Source organism: Pempheris klunzingeri, chromosome 22 (genome assembly GCF_042242105.1).
Source record: "Pempheris klunzingeri isolate RE-2024b chromosome 22, fPemKlu1.hap1, whole genome shotgun sequence".
NCBI classification, from domain to species: Eukaryota; Metazoa; Chordata; class Actinopteri; order Acropomatiformes; family Pempheridae; genus Pempheris; species Pempheris klunzingeri.
This window is the reverse complement of record NC_092033.1, coordinates 7,599,146-7,617,041: the sequence shown is the minus strand read 5'-3', so window position 1 is coordinate 7,617,041 and position 17,896 is coordinate 7,599,146. Positions and strand designations below refer to the sequence as shown.

The window sequence follows — 17,896 nt, the reverse complement described above, 5'->3', positions numbered from 1 at the left end:
AAAAAACCCCCACCTCATTTCAGTTTAGAGGCCAAACCATTTAGGTTCCTATACAGGTGTTTTCACTTTGCCTCATTAGGCTTTTTCTCAACACACTGGCTTGACGACCTGCACCACACAATCTGCTTTTTACATAAAGATGTTTTTCCACCCAGTATTTCCTGTCTAACTCTGTAATTTATGGGCAAAACTAACATTAGAAATGTCTTGTTTTATTTGATCCTCGGTATTTATGCATGAACGTTAAAAGTGATTTATTTATAGCTGTTGCAACCTGAACTTTCACACTAAATTTGGGAGCTAAAAAAGAAAACGAGTCATATCAGGTTACATGTTTTTAGGTTGTGGGTAAATTAGGTTCTATGCTCCTCGTCTTTCTTCACCAGCCTGATAAATTCATGAAATCTGTGTCCAGCAAAACCGAATTCCTCTTCAGACGTTTTCCTTGTTTCAGACCACTGACTCTTACGTCCGTGTGGCTGCGCTGTTTGCCAAGAAGCCTGCTCTTGACCCACATGTAGTCACACTAAAATCACTCTTTTAATCCTTTTCTCAAGCTCTTCAACATGCCTTCTATAACCAGCTTTCTCTGCCCAACCTCCTTGACCCCAAACAGTCAGGAGTCAAGCAAATGGTCTTAGTTTGAATTTCAAAGAGGACTCCACACCTCTCACGCTGCCTCCCTTTTCACAGTCCTCATCCGTCTTGACCTGTCTGTGGCGTTTGGCACAGTCAGCCACCAGTTACTCCTTGGCACCGCCACAGACCCTGTGATCTGGGAATTCAACTGTATATGGTGCTTTTCTACCTGGCTGACTGCATCCATCAGGTTTCATTACTGGAATCACTCAGGTGCTCCGTCCACAGCTCCCTCTTTACCTCGATTTCCACATGGTGAATCAAGTAAAATTTCATATTCACCCTTTTTTATTTTAGGATGAATTCAGGCTGACAGATTTTACTTCTTCCCCTGACCTCATGACCTAAACCTGATTCAGACTCCTCATATCCTGACCAGATTTTCTATGCTTAAGAGGAATCTGCCTGAATACACACGAGACATCTGAAACTAAGGTGGAAAGGATTCCAGTGATCTGCCCAAAGACTCAGGGACTACTGAAAGTTTATTTTTCGTCCTCCTTTAAAGGCAGTAATGTCATTATTTGGTCTGAATTCTTGCTTCCCGTTCCCCCCACTAGATCATCAAGGGACAACATGCAGTATGTTCTGGATGTGCTTTTCCTTCAAAGCTGTGTTGAGAAGCTCTGAACACATACATGTCCCCACTTTGGGAAAATTACCCCTTTAAATGATATTTTCTACTGGTTGTGATGAGTTCGACAAAAGGGGATTGTCTCTGCTCTAAGGGGAGTATTAGAATTATACAGTAATTCAAAAGAACAGTAAAAGATTATAAGAAAGTCTGAAATAATCAGCATAACTTTGGGTTGAACAAATGTTTCTGTTTTTTAGCCCCTTGGGGAAAGTCCTGACCCCAAAGTCACGCTTCTAGTTTGACAAAATGTTTTATGTCCACCATATGACGCAGTCAAATAACATCATAAATACACCAAGTACTGTCTATTCATATGCTGATCCATCATTTCAGAATAATAAATCCCATTTTTAAAGGGCATCAACTCAGCAGTTTTCACAACCCAAATTAAACGGCTGGCTGAGCACTTTCATTTATCTTGGTTGATTTTTTTTTGCTCCGATTTTCTCTACTCAGATTCCAGATTCCATCTTTTCACTTCAGGTACGGTTGTATTTACAAGCGTGCGACTGCACAGCCTAAAATCTTTTGTATTGCTTTCATAAAGATCTCACTGCTCTACCTCCTCTCTCAAAGAGAAGCCCCTCTACACTTTCTCCTGCCTCCCTGAACTCAATAATTGCTTTGTTTCTGCTAGTTGATGACTAAATATCAGAATGCCAACCTAGGCAAACCTAGGTGCTTTTAATTAGCTGTGCTTTGGCCAAGTCGTCTACTGCTCCCCAAGAAAGGGATTAACTCAAACAATGACAACAAAACAAAGCAAGGAAAGAAAATAACTGGGACCATGGGTTTTCTAAAAGGGAGAGCAAGGTGTTGTGCCAAAAAGGAAAGAGGCGCTTCGCTTTGGGTTGACTCCCAAGTCGCCAAACACATATGCAAAGTATATTTTAAAGCCAGAAAACAAACAAAAAGAGATGGACACACAACACACCCTCAAAGCAAAAGTACAAGTGACTGAGCAGCTCGACCAGACTGAGGCTTTTTAAAAACTAAGCTCAGCTGTGGGCAATGCCTCCTAATGAGCAGGCAACGCCCACAGCTAAGCTCATTAACAAATCATAGCACAGAAAACTGAAATTAAATTTTTAATATGTTTTTTAAACCAGTATGATAGCTGGAAAAGGCAGGAACAGGATTCGTTGTCATTTAGTGACAGGAATCACTAAATAAGATGATGCTTATTCATATCATTCACACCTGTTGTCTTCTGGATTGTTTGCAAGTTGTTGACAAACCAAACTACACTGACATTTTAATACATTTTAACTTCAGTACATGTTTAAATGCATTTTTTTTTCTTTCTGGTTATAATCCCAGATGCGTATGAAGTGTAATGAGCTCTGTAGTTATAAACGTCTGGACTTAAAACACCAAGCACACTGCGTCTGCGACATTACAGGGTGGTTCTTCGTTCCACACATTCTCAGAAGATCAGAGGGCTAAAAAGACATGTAGTACAAGGAAACCATGAGAAGGCTGCACTGATTTTTGCAAACTTCATTTTAGATCACAAATGTTCTTGTGTGATTATGTCAGTGGAAAGCAATTTGCCCTGAGTGCTGACACCCCTGACACTGGCGTCAGTGTAAAGAAGCCTGTTTTCCACTGCTGCTGGTCCTGTGAAAGAATCCTTTCTTTCTGTCTGAACTCTGTGTGTTAAACATGTTCAGTCGTTACGTCACAACCAAAGTATGGTCCACTTCTCTCCACCTACTCCAGTAGCAAACAAACCCATTCTCATGTGTCCTAACACCTGTTACCATCGGCTATTTTGGTATTTTGGACATATATTATTTCTATGTTCTATAAATATTCTTCATGCTTGAGAGTGTGCTGGTAAGGAAGGGAGTTTATCTTCAGCTAATTTTTCATGTATTTAATCTTATTTACCTATTAAATCTAAGTCTGCTCAACTAATTCATTTCATTATAAGCACAGGAAGCTCTCCTTGTGAAATAAAAAATCTAACATTTCTTGGAGGAAAATAAGCTGCGCAGAGACAAGTAAGCTGTTGTTAAAAGGATTTGGCTTCGTCAGAGCTTTTTTCTCTCCTTTGCACCTAAACCAAGGCTTGAAAATTGTGGACTTTGTCACCAAAATAGTTCACAAAGTGGGTGAATTAGAGATTAGTTGCGAAAAAGAGGAAAGTGTGCAGTTTAGTTCCTCAAATAGAAAGGCTTAGGGTTTAATCTGAGGGCTAAACCATTTTAAAACATGTGAGTTTATGAATATGAAAAATAAATGTTAGGGGACAAAGTACCTCTTGGGGACAATTTTTAATAGATAAATTGAATCTTTTCTCAGCTCTTCATTGAGGTGATTGGTGTTAATGCTACACCACTGCCCTCTGCAGGATGTTTCAACAACAATCCTGTATTTTCCTGATTTTGAGAGAAAGGTTCTACCTCTTTAAAGGAATCATAATAAAATCTGAAAAGTGGATTCATTAAATTATTCCAAGTCATTTGTGAATTACTGCACTCATGAGTCTTGGATCATACCAAACGCAGTTTCAAATATATGAAAAGTTTTTACTGTAGCTCAACTCAAGGCCAGAAAACAGGAGAGAAAAAAAATATGTGAGTGGTCAAAAGCAATATTATTGCCATATCATGCTACATTATGCCCCATGCAGTTGTATATGGAGGCTGAATGCTTTCTCCCAGCACATCCTCACTCTGTGCAGGCTGTAATACAGGGAGAAGCAATGAGAGGCAATGGTACAAAGCCATAATTGCCTGGTAAGATATCATTAATTTGATTTCGAAACTTCAACCAACGTCTGAAATCAAGTGAAGCCTCTATGGATTTCCCATTTGGGATCAGCTTCATTAAACAAGGTGGATCTCTGGGGGAATTTGCCGTTTTAAATAAAAAGTGTGTGAGCAAGACCATTACGGCTGTAAGGATGAGATTCTTATTAGTTCCTATGAGCTCCAGTGTTTCATGTCATAGTCCATTGTATCATTGTTTCTAAACTCACTGTTAATCAATTTCTTTAATAAAGAAACTGTTCCCAGAGCCCATTCTCCCCCCGCCCTCACCCTGGCCTTAAAAGCCTTGCCTGGGAGACGTGATGTTGATTGTCACCCAGCCTCCCGACTCCTCCCCCCTTGAGCTCTACCGCAGTGCAGCTCGCCCTGCCAGGACCCCGCAAGGTTAACACTGCTTCAGGGCCTCAAAGTCACCGAGGCCTGACGGATGGAGCCCAACATGTTTTCTATTCCACTGGCACAGATCTCATCTTACACACTTGGTTTGCAAATCGTTCAATTTGGTTTTAATCTTGGTTTGCACCGTTGAGTAAAAGGTCAGAAATAATCTTAGGGCTTATACATATTGATTTTTGGCAGCTCTGAGCTACTTTTTGATGAATGAGTCAACCTTTTCTCAGGTAACAGGGAGATGATTTCACAGAAACGTTGCTCACTTCGTATAAGGAGATGTTTTCATTACATTTGACTTTGTCATAACGTCTTCACGCTGATCTTTTTTTATAGTCCTCATTATAAAAGTAAGACATAATATACATATACACATAATCACTTCTAGCTTTTCTATTCAGGCATTAATTAAGACATTTCCCGTGAACAACATGAACAATAAAACTTTTTATTAATTGAGGAAACAACTCAAGTCAGAAAACACGAGATCAGCTTGTTGTATGTTACAGCAGTCATCATCCTTTTAAAAAATACATTGTATATACATTTATAACAGTTCATGTGTTTGTCAATGCTTGATTTTCATCCTTCACAATGTCTTTAGTGTGAATATTTTCATTGTGGTTCTTTGTTTGTTTACAGTTTTGCTTGAAAAATAAACACACAACAGCATTCTCAAGTATTAAGCTTCCACTTCAGTAAAAACATACACTAACATCAAGTTTCATACTCAGCGTCTTTGCTAAAGAGACGTTACACTTTCAGAAAAAACTTTCTACATTCATCTGTCTTCTTTTTTTTTCTGATCGTGAGGCACCGAGACAGTAGTCAGAAGTATCTGTATTAAATGAGGAATGTCAACAAAAATTTTTTAAAAAGTGCTTTAAATGTCCCATTAAATGAAAAATGTAATGTGTCTTTGGGTTTATTGTTGTGTTATCTCTTGATTGTCTGTATTTTAATATCAAGATTCCACTCTTTTCCTGTGTCATATAATCAAAATGTTTCTCACACTAACAACAAAATACAGTTAGAGTTTTAAATCCTTCTCATGTGACATTTTTGAGGGGAAATGTAGACATGGTTCACAATATTTTATCTGCAGCATGGAAGGAAAAATTTCCTTTAATGAAATCAACAGCTTCTAAACTGTGACAGACGGTCCATGACAGGAGGAATAGTGCATTGTGAGTGCTGCTCGATCTTCGGCTCAGTCTCGTCCGGAGTTCACAGCCTTTGTGGTCCTTGCATTGATGAAATCAGCCTTCCTGTACCCACACTGGAGAACAAAAAGTTGATTATGAACACCACATTTCTGTTGCCTTGCAGAGGTTCTTAAAGCCATTATCTGTCTGATTAGAATTGTATTTACTTTAGTGCCCCCTAGTGGTAATATGAAAAAAGACAACAATGCTCACAAGTGGCTAAACTGGTGAATGAACCTACCTGACAGACCAATTTTATACCTCTAATACTGCCGTGAGACGGTCCTGGTCATGGATTTGCAAATGGCCTCAATGTTCAAATATCACCAGAGACATTAAACTGTGAGTTGAATGTCTATCCTTTCACAATATACTGTCTATGGCCATCGTCGCATCATAATAAACCCTGATGTAAGAAACTATACAATCTAATTTAGATAATAAACTAACACAGACCATCAACAACAGGCCTAAAATCAGATGAATTATTCGTTTTCCACAACCACATTAGAGGTATTCTTTATGATACTTCTTCTAAGTACCAACTCTATAATCAAAATCTGCTCGTTGAATTGGTAGTCTGTAGCACAAACATATGGCACACATATGTACACTCTCTGGCGTACAGGCAATACTAATGTCATAATGTGTAACATCATCTGTATATGCAGGACCCTGAGCAGATGTGGCAGGCTGTACCAACACTGTGACAATTCCAAAAACTACATAAAGTTTCTCAAAGCTTCCAGTGCAGAGCAAAAAGATGAGTGTTAACGAGGCTTCAGGTAAACATGCAGACAGGATGAGAAAAACTTCGAGCAGCGTCTATACTCACTGTGTGCAGACAGCATCAGGACAAATTAGACTGAGAAAACCCAGATGATTGACAAATACACGGCGTTATCCTTTAGCGAAGCATGTGTTGCATAGATAGGAACCCACCTTCTTGTAGGCCCCATGGAGGTCACTGTGTTTCCACATGGTGTGCAGCAGGACGCATGCTGCCTGACCAGCTCTGGTTGGTCCATAACTAGCAAATACACACACACATATGTGTACATATATAAATGTAATGGAAGTATTCAAACCCACACATGAAGTTAGAGGTCCTTTGCTTCTCGGTGCATCCTTTTCTGAAGTGGGAGGTGTGTGTATGGTGAGAGCAGACTAACCCGTTGTCCTTGCTGCTGATGTTGATGATCTTTGGGAGGGCTGCATGGTTGACGATGGCTCTGACGTGCTGCACGTCGCTCTGACTGAGGTTAATCAGGATATGACACAGAGCAGCCGTCACCTCAGTGGGCAGGTCGGTGGCGGTGTCGTCATTGGGTAGCATCCACAGCACCTCTGGCAACACCTGTTTCACTTCAGGACAACAAGTAAAAGATGCAGAAAGTATGTAAATGGGAAAAAAATATATATAGTTTGTGGTCCAAATGGAAAAAAAATTGGTCAGCAAGTAAATCCTTTATAGAGGAAAAAGAACAGGTGCATATTTAAAACCTCAAAAGTATCTCAGGTGGATGGAAACAGTTACCGATGTCAGAGTGCAGCTCCTGGTAGCGAGAGATGTTTTTTATTAGAGATATAGCCATCCTCTTCACATCACTCTCTCCCTCCTCTAACATCTTCTTGACGTGCTGAAGGCCATTTTCCCGTTGAACTATAGTGAAGGTGATGGCTTCAGTCACCTGTGAGGCCACAGAATTATATTTTATATAGGTAACTCCAAATGTCCACACTTGTCTTGTTGATAAACTGCATCTGACCCACAACTAAAACATTAAATCCAAATATGGATCAATTGAAGTCTACATAATGTTATGTGGTCAATGTTTAGATCCATGTTGTTCTTTTCTTCTTTGTTTATTTGTGGAGTTTCACAGGTTTACTCAGCAGAGCTCATCTTTTATATCTGCTCCATCTTACCGCTCCGTTCCCCGCCGTGATGTTCTGCAGGGCTCCGATGGCAGCCTCCTGGGTGCAGTGACGCACACTGCGGGCCATCAGCGACAGGTACATCCGGATAGTGATGGCACTCCACAGCCACTCCATGCCACGGGGGTTGGCCTTCTCCTCCAGCAGGGGGCACTGTCGCTCCAGGTGCTGCAAAGACACAGTTGATCAGCTGCAGTGGATTTTAGATCAGTGGGTTCACTGGGTTCATATTGACAACAAGAGGCAGTTATTATGCAGCAGATTAATGATAAATAACAACCATCATTTGTTTCGGCCTGTTGTGTACTGAGTGTGTCTGCGTAGGCATTTAAAGTTTAGTTAACCAGGGAGGACTGGCTGAGCATCCATGTCATTTTGCAGCATCATCATACTGTAAATTCACATAATTATAAAGGATTCAAACTGCCCAATGCGGCCACTAAGTAACTGCAATGCAGATGATTGGCAAGTAAAAACTAAATATATCCTCCAAAATAATCCTGTATCCTTGTTTGATTATCATTGTCTTGATACATGCTACATATGTGTAAAAGGGGTATTAAAAGTATCATTATATCAAAAAATCCTCTACTTTCTCCTCCTCTTTGTGAAAGTACCAAAGATACCCTGTGATTAGCTTCTGTAAAGTACTCCACATTACATAAGCTAAACACGCTCTAACTTCTGTTTCAATGTGACGTTTTAGCCTTAAAGGGGCGCTCCCCTGATATTACAGATCAAGCTCAGTTTACTCATCATGAGGAGTGACACTCCAGTTGGATAATGTCCTCTGTGGCTCTGAAATAGACGCTCCAAAGTCTGAGATAATAACCTTGATTAGGTCATCAGGGTTATTTCAGTTTGGGCTTGGAGACAAAAGCGCCTGTGTTATAAACTCGGGCTGTAGAGTTTGAAAGATGAGGAAACTTCCCAGACAGGGAGGGTCTAATCGGGGATCCTATCAAGTGGCATTATAGTAAGTCTAGGATCTAGCATTTCTGCTGCTTGAGCATTATGAGGGACTAAAAGTCAGGGTATCTCATCCTCTGCTGCCAACTGTTATTTTTGGATCTGTCTCTAGTCCCACAACTCTACTGGCTAATTCACATTTAGAGTACAATGATGTTTAGGACAATAGTGAACATTTTGGCATCAGTTTGATGTGAATGACCTTGATAGGTCCAAACTCAAGCATTTGACACAACACTGATATATTATGGCATTTATAAAGGTGATATAGTGAATGTAATGCAGCTGCTGATTTACACATCTAGGAGACTGTGTTTTAAAGTCCACCAGACAAAAGAGGAAAGATACACTCTCCTTTTTGCTCTGGTTTGGTCTCCATCAACTGCTGCAGGCAATATTGGACTCTTTAGCTGCTAAATTCTCCACTATGCTCTGTAGCTTCTCATTAATTTTGTCCACCTGCTGGTCAGTGCTGGGCAGGAAGCAGTTTTTAGAGCTTCCTTTGTCTGGGAACGACACTGATGAGAGCAGTGAACCGTTAACAATAAAGTTAACTAAGTTAGAGCTGAGGGGAACGGGAGGAGAACTGTTTAGGTGGTGATAATTTAGAATCTGTATTATCTATGTGAATGTGGGTTTTTGACTACAGGGGACCCGTTTCATTTTAGCACATATTATTCATTTAATAACACTATTAATATAAAAAGTATTGATTAAATCAGCTTTAACAAAGCATTGTAACACATAAGTTCGTAACAGTTCGTAACCAGACGCACCTGACGAAGCAGGAATGTAAAATGAATCATTTGTTTGATGTTTCTTTCCACACACATGATGTAAGAGAAAGATAAATATGCTTGCTTTCTAAGAAACTCTTTTATGGGTGAATAAATGAGCAGCAATCCACCAGATTTCACAAAATATTGCCCTCAAATATTATACCACAAGGACATCTTTTGTAATGTCAGTGTTGATTAATGTCTGCAGGGATTACCTCTGTGATCTTAGCAGGGCGGTAAGTAAAGCAGCCGACAGCCTTTGGCTTGGGAGCCAAGTTTTGTCGAGATTCTCTGAGGTCTCTGGCGTACTTCTGAGGAAGCTCTGCCTCTATCTGATAAGACAAGTTGTGCAGGATGCAGACGCAGTTTTCTGTGGACTTCAGAGCAGATACATGGATAAATATCAAATTAAAAACAGTATGATTACACACATAGATACAACATCCTGAAGCTTAAATGGGACAGTTTTTTAATACGTACATGTGTGCGTCAAGAGATTTAAATGTAACAGAGAAGGATTTTTGGGTGTTCGCCTGTAACAAGTTCCACTAGAGATCAAACCGCTAAGCCATTTGTTGTGAAACTGACTGTGAAGATAAACATTGTTTCTGAAACACTTATCATTTTTATTTCACCTTGTCATCTGTCTTATAGTCAGCTATGGCTCCCCGGATGTAGTAGACCAGAGAGTCAATGAGATTCTCACACTCCCTCATTGCCTTCCTGCCATCTGGACCAGCAGAGCTCAGATTTCTGGAAACAACAAACAGTCAGAAACAATCAAGCTAATGTGACGTGTGTGTGTGTGTGTGTGTGTGTGTGTGTGTTTCAATCAGATAAGCATTCAGTCTCACTAAACCATATCAGAAAAATAAACCATGTTCATATAAAGGAGTTCCCACATTATAAGCCAAAAAAACGTCATCTCCTGTCAACCACATAATTCTAAGAAGGTAATGGATGCGATATTTTGGATCTCTCACTTTCCAAACATTGTAGCAATCATGACAAATTATTTCACAGACCGACAAAAACATTTTTATGTAATCCACCTTTTCTATGAAAAATAATACAACAATTGCCACTCTGACTCCACACAACGGGTACTTTGTGCATTAGTGAAATATGAATATCAGAGGAACTCGTCATCCACAGGGAGCTCAAAAGGTTGGAGAACATGATTAGAAGAACTTGATAACATTGGGCCAGCGAGGACTGAGTGATTTCTGTTCAGCAGAGCGGAGAGATGAGAGAGCTCGATGAATAATTCAGTCTTGCACTCATTTGATCTGGCTATAGTTGCCAAGGGAGCAGTACGTCTGATATCTGCTGCGCTATAAACAGAGAAATGATACACTGTATGTCTTTACAACATGTCTAGTCCAACAGTATGATACATAATCATGGACCACCACAGATATATTGTGATAGTACAGAAATTGTATAAAAAATAGGATGGCAATCACTTATCAGTTAGGGTGACTTGGCCTAATGAGAGAGGAGTATTTAGGCTTTTATGTTTAATTAATAATATTATTAATTAATTATGTTACATATCGGCCTATTCTCCATACTGATTACTTTTGGATCGTGAGGAAGACATTGTCACAAGCAACGGAGTGACGAGTGTAACATCTGCTTTGCTGACAGAAGAATTTTGACTTTTGGATATCTGGATTGTAGTCTTATTAAAATCAAGTTAATATGTGAGGGACTGGTAGCTTCTTTTTTCTTTAAATTTCTAAAATTGTTTTTTTTTGCTGAGAGGATTCACCTGTACAGAGTTTTTTTCCACAGAATAACAATCAGTGTTTCCTGCTTCTTATTACAGCAGGATTCAGATGAAGGCTGATAACAGTTCACGCTGTGTTCAGACACTGTTTGCTCATAACTCAGCTTGGCACAGACTGATAGTGTCTCTTATTGTAGCTCTGCCATCTTTTAACTGTTGCCCTTTGTAATATCATTATCATTATTGCCTTATACTGCACAATGAACAAACACAGGCTCTGTTGTGCTACTTTTTTTGCTGCTCATTGTGAACTTTTCACGCTCTCCATCAGTTTCTCCTTATGTGCCATTCAGGTACATACTGACCAGAAAGCTTCATGATATGGTTGCTGGTTCATAAATTAGTATAATCAATTTTTCTTCATACAGTTTTGCACAGTTATTTTTCATGTCTAGCAAAGAACATGCTTTTTTATTCATTTTTCATTCTATATGTTTGGTATGAGCTGAATATCTGACGCCAGTAGGGGTGTCTGTTTACTGTATACAATCTACGCTATAAAAGCTCTGAGTATCTAATTTCAAAGCAAACAAAGCAGCCTACCGCAGGCAGCCGGTAGCATTGTGGAAAACATCAGCATCAGCTAGGAGCTCGTCTTTTGGGTTCTCTCCTTCAGAAATGCCAGAACTCGGCACCAGGACCGACTTGGTGAGGACAGATAAGGCCTCTCTGGAAAGGCGCTCCTTCAAAAGGTCATGAGAGGAGAGGTTCCACAAAAGACCTAGGAGTGACATGGAAACATACTTTATTATATGCAAAGACATTTCTCCCAAAACTTTAGCTGCACTGGCTTCTATCTATCCGTCTATCTAATCCCCACTGTAAGATCTTAAAGGTGTTAAAGCCAATATTTGTCTATATTAAGTGTGCAGCCAATAATATACTGAAAGTGGAAAATTTTGGTTTAAACATCCGACTTTCTATTTATGTAGCTAACTAAAAAAAACTGACCGGTAAGTTCTCGCCTGGTCTCCAAATCACGGTTGCTCTTCAGTGCCTTTAAAGTGGTGGCCAGTCCATCACTTTCTTTCACCTCCATCTTGTTTTCACTGCTCTGGTACACAACATTACGTAGAGCCCCAGCGGCGGTACGCTGCACCTCCTCATTGTCACTGTGGAGGAGCTGCAGGAGCTTTCCGATCCCGCTGAGGTAGTACACCTGGAAACAATAGTCGATTAATGATTGATGGATTCATCGGCAGACAGATGCAAAATCTACTCAAGCTACTGATAACATTCCCAGCCATAGCCAAATTAAATAAAACATCTCGTTTTTCCTGCTAAGCCAATCTACAGTCCCATTCAAAGTGGACTTTGCCAAACCTAGGGGCTTGTGGTTGGGCTGACAGGCATAAAACACTTAAATGTACTTAACCAGAAAACCTGTTTGGATTCACCATGAATAGTAGGGGTGGTCAAATGCTAAAGACTCATTTCATCACAATTTAACTTGACTTGAGTCTGTTGAATTGTGGATTTTAAACCTACAACAAACAATTTCTGGAGGGATAATAAGTTGCAGAGACAAGGTGCTGCATTAAACTCCACCTTATTAAACGCTTGAGGTATAACACTGATCCAGATGTAGATCTTGTCTGTGCTAAATCTGAGCTTCAAAGTCAGCTGGTGAAAATCCAGATTGCGTATTTCTATATCTCTCGTGTGGTAAGACAAGCTGGAATTTGCATTTTTATGGGATCATTGTAAAATGATCCCATGTGGTGCATATGATTAAACATACCTTCTTTTTGGCATCAGCACTCTTAAAACATTGACTCTGTATGAAGCTGGCTGCAGTGATCAGTGTTTCCTCATCATCCTGGGTCAACAGGTTGATGGCCCTCTCTAACGTCATCTCTGGAGTCTTATTCTCTGATATCCTGTGAGAGGAGAGCCATGAATGAAAAAAAAACAAAATCCCTAAATGTCTCAAAACATGGCTCGAATCACACATCTGGACAATGCAGGCATACATTAAGGTAAGTGAGCACACTGTGAGACACACAATCTTACATTGTCATGACATTTTGCGCATGTATCTGCGGGATGGGAAGTTCCATGTCCATCTGCCTCCCTGTGTCCACCTCCAAGCTGATGACCGAGGGCGGATATGAGTTCAGTCTGCGAAGCCCCTGACCCTCCCCCCTGACGTGAGCCAACCAGGACAAGCCGTCATCAGGCTGGGTGCCACCAAGCATCATATCACCTCTCTGTCCCTGCGCAGTGCGTTTCTCCTGCTGGCCAAGAATTTGGCTATGATTCCAGCGAGAGCCGTATTCACCATTTTGCTGGAACGCTGCCTTTGCAAACAAAGGCGGCGGTGCTGCTTTCTGTCTGAGAGACCTCCGGTGGATGCTCCCGAGTGCAGCTGTGGACGCGTGCGGCTGCGTAACAAGGGGTACCTCTGAGAAGGCGTAGTGACGAAATGATTCAGAGCCCAATGAGTGGTCCAGCAGAGTGCCCACCCTGTATGGCTGACTGGGACCTGGATGGGTGTACGTTCCATAACGGTAGGTGCTGTAATTGAAGCGACTGCGAGGTAACTCTGGGCTCGGTGTAGGAGACACTTCCACCCTCCTGGATGGTCTCTGCACATGGTTGCTTGAAAGAGAGCGGTTGGTGAAGCTCGATCTATTCACCTGTAAAAAAAAAAAAACACACACTTGGATACACTGTGCCACTCTCGATTTGAATTCCTCTGAAATACACAGTATTGCCCTAAATAAGTGTACAACAGGTCAACATGATGCCTTGAACAGTTCATTAGTTATTTTGAGTTATATGATACATTAAAGTCTATGGAGGCCCGCCATGCTTTATTTTTAAATTAACACCTGTATACAGAAAGAAAACTCCACTACTGAGTGGTTTACATTACACAACTGAAAGGTTTGAAATGTTATATAGTCTTAAACTGTGCTTCATCATCAACATCACATTCATCATAACATGTCTATAGAATTCTAATGTTCATATCAAAGTCGGTTCCCATAGTGAATAGATAACATTTCAAACCTTTCAGTCTGATAATCTTACTGCTAAGCTTATCAGACAAGTTAAGCTTATCAGACAAGTTAAGCTTATCAGACAAATAAAATGTAAACCTGAATGCTGACTAATCAATAAATAATATCAATAGTTAAATAATTAAAATTGAATGAAAAAGTAATATAAAGCATTACACTTTTCCGTTACCATTTAATCAGTTAGTCAAAAAAGAAAAGCTTTTAATTATTTGAATGTATTAATGTGTACGTACATAATTACATTAATGGAAAGGAAAAAAATATCCTTTTATTTCACCACTAATCAGATGTAAAATAAATTCAACCTTCATTTATTTTATTTAGTCAGTTTCAGGACTCCTTACACCTTCAGCAAACACTGTTAAAAAGTCACAAATGATCTGTGAGGTTAATCTGAATGTAAGAACACAATGATTTATTTGAAAGGCCTGGAGCTGCATCACATTTGACTACACTCAAATGATGGCGTACAATACACAGCTTGATATACATCTACGAGTTCATGTGGTTCTTTTGTAATGTCCAGGTAGAAAAACAGGCAAAGTATTGAATAGACTGCATGTGATGGCCATCTGTCATGGGTTTCCAAAGCCGATCAAATCAGTTTTAGGTGGGGAAAAATCAGATAAACCTTTTTAGTGACAAAAGACGAAGATGATAAATATCACTAACCTGTTTGTGTGTGTGTGTGTGTGTGTGTGTGTGTGTGTGTGTGTGTGTGTGTGTGTGTGTGTGTGTGTGTGTGTGTGTGTGTGTGTGTGTGTGTGTGTGTGTGCATGAATAACTAAATGAAGCGAGGTAAAAGGTTCTCTTACCTTCGTGTTTGGTAAAAGTCCATCTGTAGCATCAAAGCTCTTTGCTGTGTTTTTCTGTAAATGGACACTACCTGAAACAAGTCAAAGAGGTTTTGTTAGAGTGTACTGTTTCACACTGTAATTGCCTAAACGCATGGCAACATTAACACCTCCTCTGGTCAGGGGTGTGTATCCTCCTTTGACTGCCTGGGCTGAAAAAGCACAATACACACTCAGAGTGCTGTGTGAATCTTTGCAGACTAATGCAAACCAAATGTCATGTTCACTTGCATTAAGAGGGACTGACAAGAGGCAGGCAAAGGCAGAAGCAAGAAAGCAGAGAACAGGTGAAAGAGATACTTTAGGTCTTGGCTGTGTCTCTAATTCTGTAAATTTGTGATCCATTAATTGCCATAAATACCTTGTATGTACAATGTGAGCTGTATCCCCCCAAAGGCCTTACAAAACCCATTATACCTAGATGTTATCTTCCCACAGTGTAGTGTTACAGGATCCCACATAACAAAAGAAACACAATAAGTCATCTAAAATAAATGTAACACATATTCATTGTTATGTAGATCTGAAACAAGTTGACTCATTGTTTAGTCAGATGACAGAAAATTTATTGACGCCTACTTTAATCATCAATTATTTGTTTCTATCGTTTGCAGGTTCCAGCTGAGGGTTTGCTACTACTGCTCTATGGAACTAAATCAATGGTCCTCTGACAATAATATTATTATCATTAGTTTAATTTAAGTTTATGACTGACCAGAGTTCATAGCTGACGCACCCACGTCTTTATTTAGGCCACTACTGCATAAGAAATAAGGGCACAGGCCTAACCCCATGGAAAGCAGGCCAGTGGGTGAGATATTAAATTCAAGCTCTGTCAGCTGTCACTTCCATCTCCCTTTAGGCTGATGAATGAAACTGCAGAAACCTGTTGGACAAGCAAACCATGCTTGCATTCATGCCAGACGTGAAAAAATGCCCATATGCAGTATGAATGATAGTAGATCTCCAGTCGGGTAAACACAGAGCATATCCTCTGGACAGAAAGGGTCACTTAGGGTCACAAGACATTAACTGAGAAATAAAAAAGAAGAAAAATGTTGTTCAGCGGCTCTAATGCACATCATTTTTTCAGACTTTGATCTAATTGTTGCCTTTTTTTCTTGTAAAATATTAGTTAGTTCTTTGAAATAATCCTCTCAGGTGGACACAGCATATGGAATAGGAGTGGCCTGGTGCTCATTTTACAGTGGAAATCCGAGGGGTGACACCTGAGAGCCTCTAGTGTGATCTTCAATGAATCAGCCACACGTTCATCACAATCAGAGACTGGACATTACCGTTTAACAAAGTCCCTCTTGCCCTCCGTGCCAGTGTGAGCTGAACCTGCTGCTGAACGCGCAGACTTCGGTCTCTCGAGTTCACCCTCGCCGAGGATCTTGGAGTCGGCTCGGCCGGCAGAGCCAGACTGGTGTCATCCAGCAGGAGCGAGTCCAGCGCAGGTAAAGCTGATTTAAAAAACACCTCCTCCATCATGAACAAACCCCAAACTCCACCGAGGGTCTATGTGGGACGTTTCATTTGAACCGCACAGGAGGTGTTCCTGGATTAATGTTCGGTCCTGCCTTTGTTGTCCCTCTCAGGTGGGTCGACGTCCTGCCACTGAGGGGGCGGGGCTACAGGCGACGCACCTGAGGTGTCAGGTGTCTCTGCTGGGTGGTAACAGTGAGTGTTACTCCTCACTGGGTGGACTGGAAGCAAGCACATTTACTGTGTTACTGCACACAGTCATACCCAATTGTGTCACTTTATGCTGCTTTCAGTTCAATTTATTCACAAGACAAAAGCATTAGAATTTAAATACAATCATATATGATAAAATTGTGAAATAGGACAATCTAATAAGTTATCTGGAGTTTAAGAATGGGGCCCCAAGCACTAGTCAGACAGTATTCATGATTATATATATATTTACTAACACGTTTTCAAGATTTAAACAGATGCATTTATTTTACAGTAACACTTGTAACCTATTAAACACCCAAGATTGTAAAGCATTGTAAAAGGCTGTAAGGGACTGTAGCTGTAAAAAAAAAAAAAAAAAAAAAGACCATGGTATGTCACGTATAACTTTGTTCTGTAAAGTCTTTTACTGCATTTCAGAGGACAATATTGTATTCTTAAACTTCACTAGCTAGATTACATTTAATTAACACCTGAAATGTAACTTATTAAGATTATTTCACGTAGACGTAGGTGGCAAATTAAAGAAAAACCTGAATAAATGGGTGGAGAATCATAAAGACAACAGATGTTTCTGGTTTATGGCACAAGAGGTATAAACAGTCTGTCATGCTCTGTATCTTGTGTAAAACCCAGGCCCAGGGTTCACCGCTGGGGCATAAACAGCAGGAGCATTTAGATCTATGGGGAATCATCAGTAAATAGGGCTGGAAATTTTGACCGACAGCGAAAAACAAACGAGCAACTCTTCCTCAGGTGACTTAGAACGTGGTCAGACTTTTAGATACAGCAGTCCATCCACAGTTACTTAGAGAGGGACATTAAAGTAGGGCTGCAGTGCACAAACTCCTCATTACAAAGATGGATGCACAGCTGAGAGTTCAGTGTAGGAAACAATAGGCTCTGGTCTACAGAGATGTGGGGAAAAAAATTGTATTCTCAAACTCACAACACAAAAATGCATTCCTCTTGTTTCTTGTTCTTCGTCTTCCAACCAGTGAATTCACGCCTCCACATTCAAGCTGCTACTTCAGTATAAAAAAAGGCCCCGTGTGTCCAAACTGGGCTACTGTAGAAACATGGTGGTGCAACATGGAGGGATCCGTGGAAGAGCACTCGCTCTCTGAGTAGATATAAACAGCTCATTATAATCTGTCGTACACTACTATATTGTATCTAATATCTGCCA

General features: G+C 40.3%; 1 protein-coding gene across 1 annotated transcript; it reads right to left on the bottom strand.

Annotated features, from left to right (window-relative positions):
- Positions 1 to 5,418: 5,418 nt before the first annotated feature.
- Positions 5,419 to 16,576, bottom strand: pkp2 (plakophilin 2). Its single transcript, XM_070853765.1, has 13 exons — positions 16,305 to 16,576; positions 14,968 to 15,038; positions 13,140 to 13,765; positions 12,868 to 13,006; positions 12,078 to 12,285; positions 11,670 to 11,847; positions 9,970 to 10,087; positions 9,550 to 9,711; positions 7,578 to 7,754; positions 7,186 to 7,339; positions 6,821 to 7,013; positions 6,591 to 6,678; positions 5,419 to 5,722 (listed from the first exon to the last, which is right to left on the bottom strand). The coding sequence occupies exons 1-13, from the start codon at positions 16,498 to 16,500 to the stop codon at positions 5,654 to 5,656; spliced, it is 2,379 nt and encodes a 792-aa protein (XP_070709866.1). The 5' UTR covers positions 16,501 to 16,576; the 3' UTR covers positions 5,419 to 5,653.
- Between the last annotated feature and the right edge of the window lie 1,320 nt (positions 16,577 to 17,896).

Coding starts and splice junctions, on each gene's coding strand:
- pkp2 (XM_070853765.1), bottom strand. CDS start 16,500: ATGATGGAGGAGGTGTTTTTTAAATCAGCTTTACCTGCGCTGGACTCG. Junction 12,286..12,867: donor GTGCTGATGCCAAAAAGAAG/GTATGTTTAATC, acceptor TATTGTTTCCAG/GTGTACTACCTCAGCGGGAT. Junction 7,755..9,549: donor GCCCTGCTAAGATCACAGAG/GTAATCCCTGCA, acceptor GTGTCTTTGCAG/CACCTGGAGCGACAGTGCCC.